The sequence below is a fragment of the Chiloscyllium punctatum genome, chromosome 35 (genome assembly GCF_047496795.1).
Source record: "Chiloscyllium punctatum isolate Juve2018m chromosome 35, sChiPun1.3, whole genome shotgun sequence".
In the NCBI taxonomy this organism is placed as follows: domain Eukaryota; kingdom Metazoa; phylum Chordata; class Chondrichthyes; order Orectolobiformes; family Hemiscylliidae; genus Chiloscyllium; species Chiloscyllium punctatum.
In genome coordinates this window covers 6,669,877-6,686,769 of record NC_092773.1, presented here as the reverse complement: position 1 = coordinate 6,686,769, position 16,893 = coordinate 6,669,877, and the positions used below count along the sequence as shown (strand labels likewise).

General features: G+C 44.6%; 1 protein-coding gene across 2 annotated transcripts in view; it reads left to right on the top strand.

Moving 5' to 3' along the window:
- The window catches only part of xpo7 (exportin 7), a 105,069-nt gene that overhangs the window by 61,027 nt on the left and 27,149 nt on the right, over positions 1–16,893 (top strand). For both annotated transcript variants that reach the window (XM_072553882.1, XM_072553881.1), the window contains exons 8-14: positions 4,209–4,282; positions 7,653–7,772; positions 12,623–12,769; positions 13,387–13,559; positions 13,756–13,949; positions 14,411–14,516; positions 15,155–15,290. In XM_072553882.1, the coding sequence (XP_072409983.1) occupies positions 4,209–4,282; positions 7,653–7,772; positions 12,623–12,769; positions 13,387–13,559; positions 13,756–13,949; positions 14,411–14,516; positions 15,155–15,290 (950 nt within the window). The remainder of the gene's footprint in view (positions 1–4,208; positions 4,283–7,652; positions 7,773–12,622; positions 12,770–13,386; positions 13,560–13,755; positions 13,950–14,410; positions 14,517–15,154; positions 15,291–16,893) is intronic.

The following is a 16,893-nucleotide window of genomic DNA, read 5'->3' as shown; positions in this document are numbered from 1 at the left end:
TTTTCAACTCAAATCTCCCCGGTGGCAAGGAACCCTGTAAGTACTGGTGTGCACATTCTGGAGTATTTCTCCCAAGTCTGGTCTGGTGGATACTCACTGTTCCTGTTGGTTTCCTTTATCACTCGAACATTCAGGCCGATGGTGACCTACTTTATTGCAGTGGGGCTGGGTTGCAACCCAGGTGTCCTCCTTAAACACTAGAGGTGGAATTGACACATCATTGTTACAGTCCCCTTCCTCTGTGCCCCTCCTACTATCCTGCTAAATTTGCGGCTCATTGTGAAAGGGTCACCCTGGGTGGTTCAATCTGACCTTGCCCATAAGCCTCTTGCCAAGTTCTCCAGCTGGGAGCTCACTCCTTCCCAAAGGTTGGGGAAGAAGGGAATTTTCAAAAACTTCCTGCAACCCTCGTAGCCCCTCAATGGGGTGGTGCATCTTGTCAGAATTGACCCACCTGAACGCTAAAAGCTGTTTGTTTTCACCATTCAGAATCTCTAACTTTACTTTAGGTTCCTTCTGTGCACCCCTGAATTGCTACCAATGTCTTCCTGGGATCAACTCATTTTCCAGTTAGGATGGCCCCCATTTGTTTCCTTATAACCAAGAGATATAGAATCTCGACAGTATGGCAACAGGCCATTTGACCCATTGAGTCCACACCAACCTTGTGCAGAGCAACCCATCCAGACCCACTCCCTCCACCCGTCACCACCCTATCCTAGTTCCCCCTGTATTTCCCATGGATAACCAACCTAACCTACACATCCTTGAACACTATGGGTAATTTAGCATAGCCAATTCACCTAACCAGTACATCTTTGGACTGTGGGAGGAAATCCACGCAGGCACAGGGAGAATGTGCAAACTCCACACAGACAGTCGTCTGAGGGTGGAATCAAATCCAGCAGTACTAACAATTGAGCCACCATGCCACCCATCAGGCTCAACTTAGGTCAGATCACGATGGCCTTTGCTTTTAACTGACTCTTTATCCTGTGCTTCCACACCGCTTGTGGTCACTGTAACTGTTCATCTACTTTAGTAAAAGCAGTGGCAAAGATTCCCCATGATCCTCTTAAAATTCAGCAAGAAACAGTCTGTTTGTCTGTCTCTCCCTGACTCATGCACTCTCTCTTGCTTGTGCCGCCACCCAAACTTCCTCCTTTCTCTCACTAACTCGCTCTCACATCCTCCCTGTCTCTTGGCTTTCCCCCTCTCATTCCCTGTATTTTCTGTGCTGGTCATGGGGCATGGATCATCTTCAGAAGGTAATTCATCAAATTTCTGTTCTGGAATGGAATTGCGTGTTGGTGCTCAGACAGCACTTAAGAAGATTTCCCTCCATTTAACCCCAACAGACAGTTTTGTTTCTAATTTCTGAGCTGTTTCTGTTCACCCTAGCTAATAGTTCAGCATTGAAACAAATCTGTTCTCTGAGCACCTTGCCCTAATTTGTAATGTTGGAGCAAGAAACTTCTGTTGAGGTTGCTCTGTTTGTTTTTCAGATTATTTAGATTAGATTACTTAGTGTGGAAACAGGCCCGTCGGCCCAGCAAGTCCACGCTGAAGCACAACCCACCCAGACCCATTCCCCTACATTTTACCCCTTCACCTAACACCACTGGCAATTTAGTATGTCCAATTCACCTGACCTGCACATTTTTGGACTGTGGGACGAAACCAGAGCACCCGGAGGAAACCCACACAGACACTGGGAGAATGTGCAAACTCCACACAGACAGTCGCCTGAGGCGGGAATTGAACCCAGGTCTCTGGCACTGTGAGGCAGCAGTGCTAACCACTGTGCCACCCACAGCTATCCCATTTTCTCCTTTTGGTTTCCAGTCAGTTTATTTTGTCTTGCTTATGATACTTGGTACTTTGTAAAATCTTATACCCTTCAGTCAAATATTTGGTTCATTTTGTTTCACAAGAATTCTGATGGCAGAGAAAGCAGCCATATCTGCATTTTCCAAATCAGCTTCATGACTTAGTGCCATTCTGTTGCCCTTTCCCCTTAAACCTGCATATTATTTCTATTGAACTAATCATCTAATGTCGTCTTGTGTGACTTGATTGAACTTACCTGCACCGCAACTCCAGCCAGTGTGTTCCAGGTCCAAGCCATTCACTTCTCACCGTCATCTTTGGCAAATCAGTTCAGTCTGTCCCCTCTCATTCTTCTGTTTATGAGCAGGGAATTCTCCAAGGAAAATGCAACTAACTTCACCAACTGATTTTCTTAACTGAACTTTTTCATCCCTGGAACCACTTATACAAACCTCTTCTCCTGTCTTTAGATGGTGTTCACTCCCTTCTGAAAGGTGTGACACCCGGAACTGTAAGCAGTCATCCAGCTGAGGTGTACCGAATTGATTATACAAATTCAGCATCACTTTCTGCTGCTGTCATCTGTGCTCCAGTTAATAAAACCTGTACTTGGTTAACCACACTCTCCCCTTCTCTGTCTTTGTTTCAAACTTAGCTACCAGAAAATCCAAATGAAAAGAATTAAAATGGGACTTGAACAACTCAGCGTCTTACCACAGTCAAAAAATATCTCCTATAATTCACAGTCAGTGAATTATTTTAAACCACTATGAGCATTATCATGTAGGCAAACCCAGTAGCCATTGCGCGCACAGTAAGTGCATGAAACAAAGTAAATCCCCCTCAGTTCACCTGACTGTGGAAGTGTTGACTGAGGGTGCCATAATGACCAGAAATAATGGCTCCCCGCTAATTCAAATCGGGCCATGGGATCTTTTATATTCATCTGGGAGGCTAGGTGAAGACTGACTTACATTTCTCATCCAGGAAACAGTATCCCAGGCTGTGTCACACTCCCTAGTACTGCAATGGGACTCTCAGCTTGGAGTTTCTGCTTTGGTTTCAGAGATGTGAATCCACTCCTTGAGTACAAGTGATCCTTTGAAGAAACAAAGCTCACACAAAAAGCAGTTGAGTTGTATATTTTATCAGCACTTGGTGATTGCCGGCCGTGCTGCCATTTATTTCCCACCCTGACCAGGACCTTTGTGAACCACTGCCGTTCATGTGCTGCAAGTGCAGCCCAATGTGAGGGAGTGTGAAGGTGTCGACTGACCTAGTAGAGAGTTAGAACATGTGGACAGGAAGGCATTGAAGATACAGGAATAGAGTTGTGAGGGAGCATGGTGAGTGATGTAGTGAGGGGAATTTGGAGATGTTGAAGAAGCTTTGCTGAGATGCTTCTGTCCAGATTGAGTCTTGAACACAACACCTTTGATTCTGTAAGAAATGACATATTTTTCCATTTTTCTGTCCGATTTCCACCAGTTCGTCTGTTATTATTATTTACATTTTGAGCCAGACAGTTTGATAGTAGCAGACAGATGAATGGACAATGTTGTTTCCATACCGTGTTAATTGACAAGATCAACAGTCCGGAGTCTGGGCTTGAAAAGGGAAAAGCCTCTGGCTCGCACAAGAAAATAGTAACCTGTCTTGGTGCACTCCAAATGGTGAGGCAACAGTTGATTTAAAGAAAGGAAACTCTGTCCAACTCCTGAGCTGCTGGCTTGGCAGTGACCCAGAACCCTAACAAAAGCTTCCAGACTGCGAATACCAGCTTTGGCTTTCAAACCTCACTTGAAAAAGCCAAGGCATTGCTCAGCTTCCATCCGTCATTTGTTTTGTTTTCAAGTTGTTACTATCCCATTGTCTCTTCCAATTCTATTTTTCCTCATCAAACTGCTTGTTCTGTGAGATTTCCCATGCACCTGAGGGTGTGAAATAAACTCTATTCCTGGTTGAATTTTACAGTGGTATTACCCTGTTTCAAAATAAAGATGGAAGCATTAAATAACAATCTGCTTCCAGGCAGGTTCGGAGATTAAAGAGAAAGATTTGTTTGAAAACGCGTCATCTGTCCATGTCAGAAATGAGATCACCTTGTCTGCTGCTGTTAGTAAAGGTGAAGTCATGTGTTTCACTGTAGCACTGTAAAGCCTTCTTTATAGAATCCTCCTTTGTGCATGGGATGGTTCATTGATAAAGTGGGTATGAATTGTCTGTTGCTGTCCTTGAGCTTGCCAATTGGTGGCTCTTGTAAGCTCTGATATTGAACAAGTTTGTTCCACTCTGCCTCATTGTGGTATAGATTTCCTGCTCTTCTTCCACTGTTTTATGTCTGCCAACTTAAACTCTCCACTCTTTTGTTTCAACAGCTTTCCTGGATTCATCAACTCTCCAGTTGTTTTTCGACTTGTACCATTCCATCCCTCCATCACTGTCTCCTCTGGTGAGTTGTACTTCTGTTTACCACTGTCCAGAGATGTGAAGGAGTTTGCCAAGTGTGACATAGCTGAGAGTGAGCTGGTGAAATGTTTAATTTGTAATCCTGATGTTCCTCACCCTATCATTGGTGATGACTCCCTTCTGAACTCTGAGTTACATCAAGGAGTGTCATGAGCCAAGTTCAGGTTCTTGTCCCATTACGGGGTTCCTGATGGATCATGATGTTCTATGTTGGTCTTTGTCCACCAGTGTTGTTTTGGCATTAAGAAGCCCCTTCCCAAATCCCCAGCCTTGTAACTCAGTCCATCGCGTCCAAAACAGGACTCCATTGTTGGAGGTTTGGGGCTGGGATGCCCTCAGCTGAGGCTCTTGTTGTTAGCACAGCAACACAAAGGGTCAGTCAGCTCTGAAACCTTTTCCATGATTCAATTACTGATGTATCTCTTAACTCCCTCGGCATGCCTTGGTTCAAGATCCCTTCATTGGAAGGATCCATTTTGGTTTTGGAATCTACAGTTGACTGTCCCATCAACACTTACTTGGAGGGCACTGTTTCAGATTTCCATTTTTTTTAACCTGAAGAAGTGCTTTGTGAATTTCCAACGCAATGACCTCACCCTAATTTTAAGGTGAAACACTCTTGTTGTGGAGCTGCCCAGCTAAACAAATATTTCTTTTAAATCTACCCTGCTGATGCCTGCGCCGGATGAAATTCCCATTTCATCCACATTTTCACATTTCATACCTACCCAGTCACCACTGTCCTATCTGTCACCACTGTGTCTCTCTCCTGCCTCTTGTTCTGTGCTATGTGGGCTCATGACAATGCTGGTTGATCATCTTTCATGTCCAACATTGTCACCTTTGATTAGTAAATTTCCAGCTGGATGCCCTTCCTGCGACTAATTCTCTCTCTTTATCAGCTCGGGACTAATATTCAGAGACAGCGTGTGTGCCCATATCACTGGCTGGGTTTTTCTGTGTCTAGCAAGACCGAGAGTCATCTCAAACCCAGAACTTTCTCACTCAGTGGTGGGGGTGACAATAAATGCAGTGAATAAAAGCCAGATTAGCCATTTTATCTATGTGAATTGAGGGAAAAAACATGCAGGGCAAGATTGATAGAGGCTTCCTCTATTTCCTTACATTACAACAAGTCAAGCTGGTTCGATCTGTTTGATCTAATTACCAGCAGAGCTGGTTATCTCTGTCTTAGCATCTGCACTGCTTTTGTTTTAGCTGCTGCTTTGCTCCCACGTGGCTTACAAAGATTATGATGCATACTTGCTATTCTGAAGAGCAAACGGTTAAAATGGAAATGATCTGTTCTCTCAAAAGACCATACATCTTTGATATTGTCTTTTCGAGAATACAGCAGAGGCTAAGTCAGATAGATACTTGATCCACCAAATGATTGAGGATTATGGGGACAGAAAGAAAATAGAATTAAGATTAGATCAGCATGATCTCATGGAACAATGGTACAGTCTTGATGTTCCGATTTCCGAGCATCCTGTGGTATTTTCTTCCCGAATAACCTTGAATAACCTTGAACCCTTTCCTACGTGTATCCTCATCACCAGCAAGAAGTGCCTTACCGAATTCTTTACCAAGATTGAGACTCGAGACCAAGATCATTTGTTCACCTGTCTCTGTTACTTCCCCAACCTCTCTTAGTCAAGCTGAACCTGAACCCCCATTTTACCTGAGTTTTGATCTCTTCTCTTGGCCTTTGCAGGGTTCACCTTGCTTTTGAGACCCAAATCCTTATCTCGTGTTATTTTTCCTCCCCAACTGACTGCCTGACTTGTCTTTCTGACTGTCCTGCATCATTCCCACTTCTGAGATAGTGCTGTCTTCACTGCTGACATTAGCCCATTTCTTAAACAGAGCACCTTGACCATCTCTGTCCAAGCAGACCATGAACGATGTCCTTCAAAACCAGGAAGAATCTTCCTTTTTTGTTTTGTGTTAGGTTGATGTCCTGCCACGCTTTCCCCAGCACAGTTTGGTAAAACTGTTCCACAATCAGATAGCTGCTTCCTTCTCAAGACAATACATGGACAGTGTGGTGTTTTGATAAATGCTGGTCACCACTCATTCAAGGACTAACTAATAAATCAGTTCTATCCCTTCATGGTCAGGCCGTTCTCTAGGTCACAGCACAGGGGAAAATGCCCTGAAGCCCATCAAGTCTGGCCAGTGAAAAACAACTGCCAAACTATTCTCACTCTGTGACCAGTGCTTCACCTATAGCGTTGTATGACTTGGCATCAACAAGATGTACTGCAGGAATTCACCAAAACTCCTAAGACAGCGTCTTCCAAATCTACGAGCACTTCCATCTTAAGGAACAAGGGCAGCGGATACATGGGAGCACCACCCCCTGCAGGTTCCTCTCCAAGCCCCTCACCCATCCTGACTTGGAACTTTCTCGCTGTTCCTTCACTGTTGCTGGGTCAGAATTCTGGAATTGCCTGCTTGAGGACACTGTGGGTCAAGCCACAGCAGGTGGACTGTGGTGATCATGGTCTTTCAGAGTCTGTGATCCTGCAGTGAAATGACTTTGATGACTGGCCTCTTGGAGGTGATGCTGCCAGAGGATTGCTGCATGTGAGAGAGTCCTCATCCCTGCCCTGGGCATGGAGCATACTTGTAAAGTTAAAATCACATGCAGTCTCACAGCTCCGAGGGAGAGCATCCAGCCCACTGCGCCAAGGTTTGTTGTTTGAAAGTGTTTACCAGTTCGTTCCACTCTGTATTGGTTCTTATATCCTTTCCATCCAGCATTGATGGATTTCTCACTCATTCTTATTCCTCTTAATCTGCTCCTTTCATGAGCACGGTCCACATTAAGACAACTCCGTCTGTGGGAGTAAGTTTTCCAAATTATGCCCTGGATTTTCTGCCAGTTATTAAAAACCAGTGTCTTCCAGTTGTTGACCTTTCAATTTGAATATCTTCCTTCTGCTCATAATGTTAATAACGTCTCTAACTTGTTTTTTTTCCCTCTGTTCATTCATCGGATGCTGGTGTCACAGACTGGGCTGGCATTAATTCCCTATCCCTAGTTAGTCTGGAGAACGTGGTGGTGAATTGCCTTATTGAACCACTGCATCCAATGTGCTGCAGGTAGATCCACAAATTAGGAAGTTGTTCCCAGAGTTTGACCCAACAACATTGAGGAAACAATCATGTATTTCCAAGTCAGTATGGTGAGTTGCTTGGAGGGCAATTTTCAGGTCGCTGTTTGTCAGTCTGTACCCATGTTATCAAATGAGCCTTTGGTGACCAGGAGTATTGTCACTTCTGCTGGCATTGTCTTCACATTGTGTCTGGCTTCATTCCTGACCATTGTTTGTTCCTCCCTCCAGGTGTTGTCTTGTTTAGTACAAATTGCTTCCGTCCGGAGATCGCTATTTAACAATGCAGAAAGAGCCAAGTTTCTTTCGCACTTAGTGGATGGAGTGAAGAGGATATTAGAAAATCCACAGGTAAGAGATGGTCATGTGACACTTTGTAAAACAGTTGATGGAGCCAAGTTATCAGGAGGACTCTTGATGGAATCTTCCCCCTTTTGGGTGTGATCAGGCTAGCGTCTTTGTGAAAAGGTTGGAAACATTTGGATGCTGTTTCGAGAGCAGTGTTGCATACCTATACAGCTGTAGGTAGCTCCAGGTCGTCATCTAGCTCACCCCATTCTTGCTGGAAAAGGAACACAGGCCTTAATGTACGGAGCCTTTTCTCCTTGGTGTTGTTCAGTCATGAATCATGTTGGTCTTGAGTGGCTTTTTTCCATGGCTGCATTTTGTTGTGGCAATAGTGCCCGTAAAGACAGGCTGGGAAGCTGAGGGCATTCCATGGGAGCCCTGCTTAGATCTGTGGGCTCCGGCAGCTTCTTCATTTGGCAATGGGCTTCCCATCTTTCAAAGAGCCAAGATTGCCGCCTCCTTCCCACTATCCAAGTGTCCAAAGTGCAGAATGATAGCTGGCACTGATGAAATCCCTAAAGTAGTGGGGCGGGGTGGGGGAGGGGTGGGCCGGGCCTGAATGAGCCATACAGTGCCTGAGCTGGTCTCTGGGTAGACCTGTGTTCTTACTCATTGCAGCTCAAACTCCATTCTGTTACCACAAGCACTGCAAATGCCCCAGTACTGGTAATATTCACCCCGATTCTGTTTGTTGTGTTTCTTGGCCATCAAGTATCTGCTTTTTCAAATAAAGAACAGGACCTTGCGTTGCCCGTTCTGCATCTCAAGTCTATTCTGTTTCATTGAATGAAACAGCAGCTGAACTGTATCCTGATCTCACCAACTTATCTTCGCTTAAAGTCCCCAACCACTCTCAGTTAGCCAAACTGTCCTCCTCTCTGATGGGAAATTTTTAATCATATTTGAAGACAAATCTGAATACGTTTAATATTCTTCCATTCTATGTGAGGATGTTGGGTATGCGCACATCTCATTTCCTGTTTATTCTCAGGTTTTCTTTTCTTCAATACTCTTTTGGTCTTTGCCATCAACTACTACACTCTGTGTCCTTCCAGCCAGCCAATTCCTAATCCAAACCTCTAATGCACCCTCAATGCCATACCTCCGTAGTTTTTGCATTAGCCTGCCATGGGGTACCTTATCGAACGCCTTGCTAAAATCCATATACACCACATCCATTGCTTTACCCTCGTCCACTTCCTTGGTCACCTTCTCGAAGAATTCAATAAGGTTTGTGAGGCACGACCTGCCCTTCACAAAACCATGCTGACTATCCTTGATCACATTATTCCTATCCAGATGTTCATAAATCCTATCCCTTACAATTCTCTCTAAGACTTTGCCCACAACAGAAGTGAGACTCACTGGCCTATAGTTACTATCCCTACTCCCCTTCTTGAACAAGGGGACCACATTCGCTATCCTCCAGTCTTCTGGCGCTATTCCCGTAGACAACGACGACATAAAAATCAAGGCCAATGGCTCCGCTTTCTCCTCCCTAGCTTCCCAGAGGATCCTAGGATAAATGCCACCAGGCCCAGGGGACTTATCTATTTTCATCCTTTCCAGAATTTCCAACACCTCTTCCCTACATACCTCAAAGCCGTCCATTCTAATTAATTGTGACTCAGTATTCACATCGGCAACAATGTCCTGTTCCTGAGTGAATACTGACAAAAAGTACTGATTTAGTGTCTCACCGATCTCCTCCGCCTCCACACACAACTTCCCACTACTATCCTTGACTGGACCGATACCTACCCTAGTCATCCTTTTCTTCCTGACATACCTCTAGAAAGCCTTTGGGTTTTCCCTAATCCTACCAACTAAGGACTTTTCATGTCCCCTTCTTGCTGCTCTTAGCTCTCTCTTTAGATCCTTCCTGGCTACCTTATAACTCTCAATCGCCCTAACTGAACCTTCACGCCTCATCTTTACATAGGCCGCCCTCTTCCCTTTCACAAGGGATTCCAATTCCTTGTTAAACCACGGCTCCTTCACAAGACCCTTTACTCCCTGCCTGACTGGTACATACTTATCAAGGACACCCATTAGCTGTTCCTTGAACAATCTCCACATATCATTTGTGTTCTTCCCTTGAAGCCTATTTTTCCAATCCACGCATCCTAAGTCATGCCTCACCGCATCATAATTTCCCTGCCCCCAGCTATAACTGTTGCCCTGCAGTGCACACTTATCCCTCTCCATCACTAGAGTAAAAGTCACTGAGTTGTGGTCACTGCCCCCGAAGTGCTCACCTACCTCCAAGTCTAACACCTGGCCTGATTCATTACCCAGAACCAAATCCAGTGTGGCCTCACCTCTTGTTGGCCTGTCTACATATTGTGTCAGGAAACCCTCCTGCACACATTGGACAAACACCGACCCATCTAACGAACTCGAGCTATAGCTTTCCCAGTCAATATCTGGGAAGTTAAAGTCCCCCATAACAACCACCCTGCTACTTTCACTCTTCTCCTGAATCATCCTCGCAATACTTTCCTCTACTTCTCTCGGACTATTAGGAGGCCTGTAAAAAACTCCTAACAGGGTGACCTCACCTTTCCTATTTCTAACCTCCGCCCAAACTACCTCAGATGGCAAATCTTCCTCCATCACCCTTTCTACTGCTGTAATACTATCCTTGACAAGCAATGCCACACCTCCCCCTGTTTTACCCCCATCTCTGACCCTACTAACACATTTAAACCCTGGAACCTGCAACAGCCATTCCTGTCCCTGTTCTACCCATGTCTCTGTAATGGCCACAACATCGAAGTCCCAGGTACCAACCCATGCTGCAAGCTCACCTACCTTATTTCTTATACTTCTGGCATTGAAGTACACACACTTCAAGCCACCTTCCTGTTTACAGGCACCCTCCTTCAAGGGTTCCTAACCTAAGGCTTGTCGTTGGAGTCCAGACTTGGTTAACTTGTCTGGTCTCGGTCTTTGTAGTTTATCGCTGGAGTAGATGCCTGATTTGCTGTATGCCTCAGAAAACCTGTTGGACATGGGGTAATGTGCTGTCCATCAAACCCCACTAAAGACTTATCCAACGATCCAAAGTCCAGACTGATATCTGGACTTGAGGGATTAAGTTCTGAGGAGAGACTAAATAAATTACATCCGTTTTTTTTCTAGAATTTCGAAAACTAAGGGGTGATCTGATCAAAGTGTTGAAGATATTAGTAATAAAGACAGAGTAGATAAAGATTAACTAATGTGATTCTCGAGCTAGGGGGATGAGCCTGAGAACGAGGGCCAGCCAGTTCAGCAGAGATGTTAGGAAGCACTTCTCCACACAAGGAATGGGGGATATTTCGAACTCTCTTCCACAAACAGCAGCAGATAGTGGATCAGTTGCTAATTTTATATCTGAGATGGAAAAATGTTGGTTAAGCAAATGTATTAAGGGATTTGAAAGCAAGACTACAGCCATGATCTCATTGAATGGTGGGACAGGGTCAGAGGGCTGAATGGCTTACTGTTGTTCCAGGTTCTTCAATTTAGCTGACTCAGGAAACCCAGAATAATAGAAAACACTCAACAGTTTTTTGTACTCAATAAGAAAACAACCGATAGCAAAGAAGACACATAAATGATTACAATTCTCAACTTCTTCAACCGTACCCTTTTTATTTAAAACATAATGCCGTGCATACACATCGACACAGAGACAAGGAAGACATAAATATGAGAGGTGGGAAAGAATAGGAAAGACAAGTCACTGAAGCACAGTTCGAGCACCAGTGTGGATGATCGGTGTCAAGTTTCCTTAGTTCCTTTCTGATCCTTTTTGGTCCTTTTCAGAGGACAGAAGGTTGTGGTCACTCTGATTCTGATCCTTTCATTCACAGGTTCTTTGGTTCGGTGTCTGAAAACATGGCTTGTCTTGTTTTCCTTTCATGAGGGAATTTGCAGGGACAGAGAGAGTTCCTTTTACTATCTCCCTTATAAAGACGAGAGAAAGAAGCATTTGCTCCTTCATAGGTGGATGCATTGTCCAGTCACAACTGTAGCTGTTCACCCAGGAACCACTGAACGGTTCGTCACTCTGCTGAGTACTTAGGAACGAACATGCAGACATTCTCTCGCTCTGTCTTGTGCTCTGTCATACTCCCTCTCTCATCTCCCACGGTTTGAATGAAGCAATGTTGTAGATGGAATTTTTTTTTCATTTAAAACTGCACCAGCATCTGCTATAGTCCCTTGATTTAAACCCTTTTTTTTTTCATTTTTAAGCCTGCAGTCCAAAAACAATGGTCCTAATACAAGTGGAAGCTGTTGAAAAGTAGATGTCAGGCACCTGTTTAAAATTCCATAGACAAAGCACAAGATCAATGAAAAGGTCCTCAATATTGCCAAAGCAAACAGGACTTGTGGCCGTGACGTGCGAGAAAGACCGTGTCAATATGTTGGCCATTTGCTGCAGGCTGGCGAGGGTGAAGTGCAGGCAGCAGTAACTGGGTGGATGTAAGTGGAGTTGGAGGGATGGGTGTCACTGAGAGGTTGTGAAGGAGCAGCAGCCAATGTGACAGGGTGGGGACGAACAGGACCAAGTATGACAGCAGGTCCCAGGGCAGGACCAAAGACAAACAAGACATGACCAGAACCGTCAGGGGATAGGATCTGCTGCTGGAGTGTACACATAGTCAGCATCTCGTGATTTCAACACACGTGCTCCTGGGTAGTTTTACTCCATTCTGCCATACCAATGCCAATTCTGGCTTAACTCTTTTCAACCTTAATACATGTGGGTGAGCTTTTACCAACCCATTCAAACGTCATGTCTTCCTGATGTTTTCAGCTTGTTCTGTCAGAAACACGATTAACAAACATTCCTTTTGCAGGGCCTGTCTGATCCGAACAACTACCATGAGTTCTGTCGATTATTAGCTCGGTTAAAGAGTAACTATCAGCTCGGAGAACTGGTGAAAGTGGAAAACTATCCTGAAGTCATCCGGCTGGTCGCGAATTTCACAGTAACCAGTCTTCAGGTAGGAATCAAAGAATCTTCTGTTCTTTCGTCTAAGAGCAGGTGATTGACACTAGAAATAGGCTTGACGAGAGTGGGATCTTGGCCTGTTCTTATTTGGTGGGTGGGGTGGGGTTGGGGAGAATGGGGGTGCTGCTGACCAGGACTTGCAGAACCTTTTATCTTGCAGTCTGGAGCACTTTTGGCTGGAAACAGGTCTGCTCCCGGCTACACGGCCCAGATGTGTCTGCTATTGGCACCGTTTTTGGATCTGTGATATGGTGCAGGCATGATGTCAGATTTTACAGCTCCAGTGTACAGCGACGCTAGACAAAAGATGCAGCATTCAGAATGGAACAGTGACAAATGAAGAAGCTGCTGGAAAAGCTGAAGTGAATAGAATTCACATTAACCGTCTGGGAAACTTTGTTTGAGATGCAGCATTTGGCTAAATCTGTCTTTTGTTTGCTCTTTATGAAGCTTTTTTTTTGGCCTGGTTATCAGACTGATTTTCCAACATGCTTATCCTTGGTTTTTGGAAGTATAGTTCACCCTCCCAAATAGGTGTGTAAGCAGCAGTTAATGTCATCTTTCAGTAACAATGAAGTTGATGTGTTGTTTGTTCCATTTTGCCTGCAGCACTGGGAGTTTGCCCCAAACAGTGTACACTACCTGCTGAGTCTGTGGCAGCGTTTGGCTGCATCTGTACCTTATGTCAAAGCCACAGAACCACACATGTTGGAAACATATACGCCAGAAGTCACGAAAGCTTACATCACCTCCAGGCTCGAATCGATTCACATCATTCTGAGGTATGGTGACTTAATCTGATCCTTTAGAGACAAAGCTCAGACTGGGATCATGAAACAAGTATAACACTGTGTAAAGAAACAACCAGCAGCGTTTAAATGTGAGCCTGCTTCGGGAATGATGTGCTTTGATAACATTTCATAGCAAGAACGTGGAATGCGTGGAGCTAGACTTGAAGCAGATGTTTGTTATCTCTAGGGATGGTTTGGAAGACCCTCTTGATGACACAGGTCTAGTTCAGCAGCAGCTGGATCAACTGTCCACCATTGGTCGCTGTGAGTATGAGAAGACGTGTGCTCTCTTGGTGCAACTCTTTGATCAGTCAGCCCAGACGTACCAGGAGTTACTGCAGAGTGCTAATGCCAGCGCCATCGACATCGCTGTGCAGGAAGGTAAGTGCAGAATAGAAAGGAGTGAGACAGCTGCCCAATTATCTAAAGGCTTGGCCTCTCAGTTTGCGGTTTCTGATGATTAAAAGACCTATGGGATTTTTGTTGGCTGTTCTATCTAATACATCTTTATACATTATCTTGTATCAAGCTTGTGCAAACCTTGATTTGTTTTGTTTTGCTTCTTCCTCGCTGCCAACATTTACCTGAACTATCAACAGACTTCATTCTGTATCAGCCATAACAGTGAACTAGTAAGGGCTGGCCACTCGGACGCTGTGTGGCATCTGTTTGTGAAGTGCTTGCTCATTCCACCATCACCTTGTACATTCAGAAAACTTGTTCACTGTTTGATTCTCAAGAGAGTTGCGAGTCTTAGTGAAAGGGTTACTTTTCATTGGCTCAGTGTGCACATCCACTGCCTGATGACTAACGAGGTCATTAACTCACAATTTGTCCTTTAGGTCGATTGACATGGCAAGTGTACATCATCGGGGCAGTGATTGGGGGCCGAGTTTCCTTTGCGAGTACAGATGAACAGGATTCCATGGATGGAGAACTCGTTTGCCGGTGAGTCTCGAATTGCCGTTTTCTCCTTCCACACTCTCTACCTGGTTGTGGAGATTGCACTTATACATCCTCCAGCTGGGTAATGACTGTGAGACATGTAACTCAGTGTGAAAAATTGCAGCTTGAAATGCGTTCTGCTTCCAAGTGACATTTGATTTTACATTATCCAGTTCTTCAACCAGGTTCACAATGAATGTTGTCAAGGTCCTGCCTAAAGAAGCTGCTAACATTTTTTTTCCCCAAGCAGAGAAGTCAGGAACTTGTTCTACTTTTTGCCATGTAGTCTCTGAATCACTGCCTTGAGTCCAGGTGTTCCACTTGTTGATTGGCTAATCTCGTACTCCTCCAGTCCAGTTTCTGACTGAATTTGAACATGGCAGTGTAACAGTGTGGAGGTGGAGCTTATTTTATGTCTCACCTGCTGTGTCACTTCTTACCCTGTCGCCTGGTGACACTTCTATCTGCACCACAGTACTTTATATGATGTGTCAGGTGAGGAGCTGTACAGTAGAGTTGAAAGCTGGCAATATGATGATCTTGACAGTGCTGAATGAATTCTTCAGCTCATCTCCCTATGTATTGGTGATTGCAGTGTGTTGTGGGGAGATTTGACTGGATGTTTGTCTGTTCCTTTTCAGGGTTTTACAGCTGATGAACCTAACTGATTCTCGATTGGCTCAAGCAGGCAATGAGAAGCTGGAACTGGCCATGTTGAGTTTCTTTGAGCAGTTCCGCAAGATTTATATCGGGGATCAGGTTCAGAAGTCTTCCAAGGTAACAAGGAACGGAGTCAGAGCTACTGAGACCCTTCCTCCTTTATCTGCTCTTGCTTTGCTTTTTGCCTGGAGGTTTGGAAACAGAATTGGTTTTCATGACCTTTTGCTGCAGACTAACAGCATGGTAACTTATGCTGACTCTGTTGGTGTGACACTGAACTGAAATAAAAACCATTATTTGTGTTCGCATATTGACCATCAAGAAAGAAAACTTGACTGTGTCCTGGTCATCTCTCATAAATATACACTGGATGAAATAGACGTGGAGCGGATGCTTCCTGTTGTGGGCCATTCTAGGCCCACAGGTCATAGTCTTAGGATAAGGGGGAGCAAATTTAAAACCGAGTTGAGGAGAAACCCCTTTCTCCCAAAGGGTGGTGAATCTGTGGAATTTGCTACCCCATAGTGCAGTGGGTAAATTTAAGGAGGAGTTATACAGATTTTTCATTGGTAATAGGTTGAAGGGACATGGAGAGAAGGCAGGATAATGGGGGTGAGGAGCATATCAGCCATGACCAAATGGTGGAGCAAACTTGATGGGCTGAATGGCCTAATTCCACTCCTGTATCTTATGAACTTAGGAAAATGAATTTATTAAATAACTTGTTAAATGCAGCACGTTGTTATAGAAAGCTAATTGAACAGCTGTTCTGTGGTGAGCAACCTTCCAGAAATGGCAAGTCTCGTAAATAATGCATATATATTACTTTCATCAACAGTCCATTACTCAGGAAAGCTTCTTGTTCCTGAATCAGGATGCACCGAGATCTTGAGTGCCATTCTGTGTAGGTAGATGGATTCTGGTTTCTCATATAATTCAAATGGTGCTTCCTCTGGTCAACCTAGCACTTTGTCTGTAATCAACAGTAAGATTGTGAAGCTTGGTTGTATGGGTGAGATAATGCCGTGACAGAAGTTTGCTACAGAAGGTACAAATTATGTTTGTACTACCAAGTAGGCAGACAGTGAGTTCATGTATTTTTCAGGTTCTGACCAATCAGTGTTCTTCAATACTTAGGTATGAGCAGCATTCTGATGTAAATCCAAATGCACTGGGACTTGGTTTGAAGTTCCTCTCAATAAATGCTTGCTGAATCTTTAATGTGAAGCCTGAACCCCACAGTGGAATGAGTAACTTTCAGAGGTTTCACTTGAAGATGTGACAACAGCTCATGCTGTTCATTTTGATATGAGCTCTTGGGAAGTGGGGTAGCCTGGCAGGGGGCGAGAGCAATCTCACTGCTGAATTGGGTTGTTTTCTCAGCTGCTAACAGCAGATGTACTGTCCCAGCAGGGAGCAGGAGATCTCCAAGTGTTGATATGGAGCAGGAACTCGTCCCACTTAGATCTCCCACCTCCCTGTTCCACCCTTTAGTTAGCCCAGGACACACAATTTGCTCTGTACCCTGTCTGCCAACCTAGTTAAATATTAGCCAGGACTACGTAGGCTGAGGACTGATAGTGGGGAGTTGGTGCTGGGGACTAGGCTGTTTACCCAAGGAGTATGAGACAGGACAGAAAGAGTGGGAACAGATGGACATGTCAGTTCCTTTTGGCATTGTCTGTGGGATCATGTGCCTCATTTGCTAATTTAATGGCAA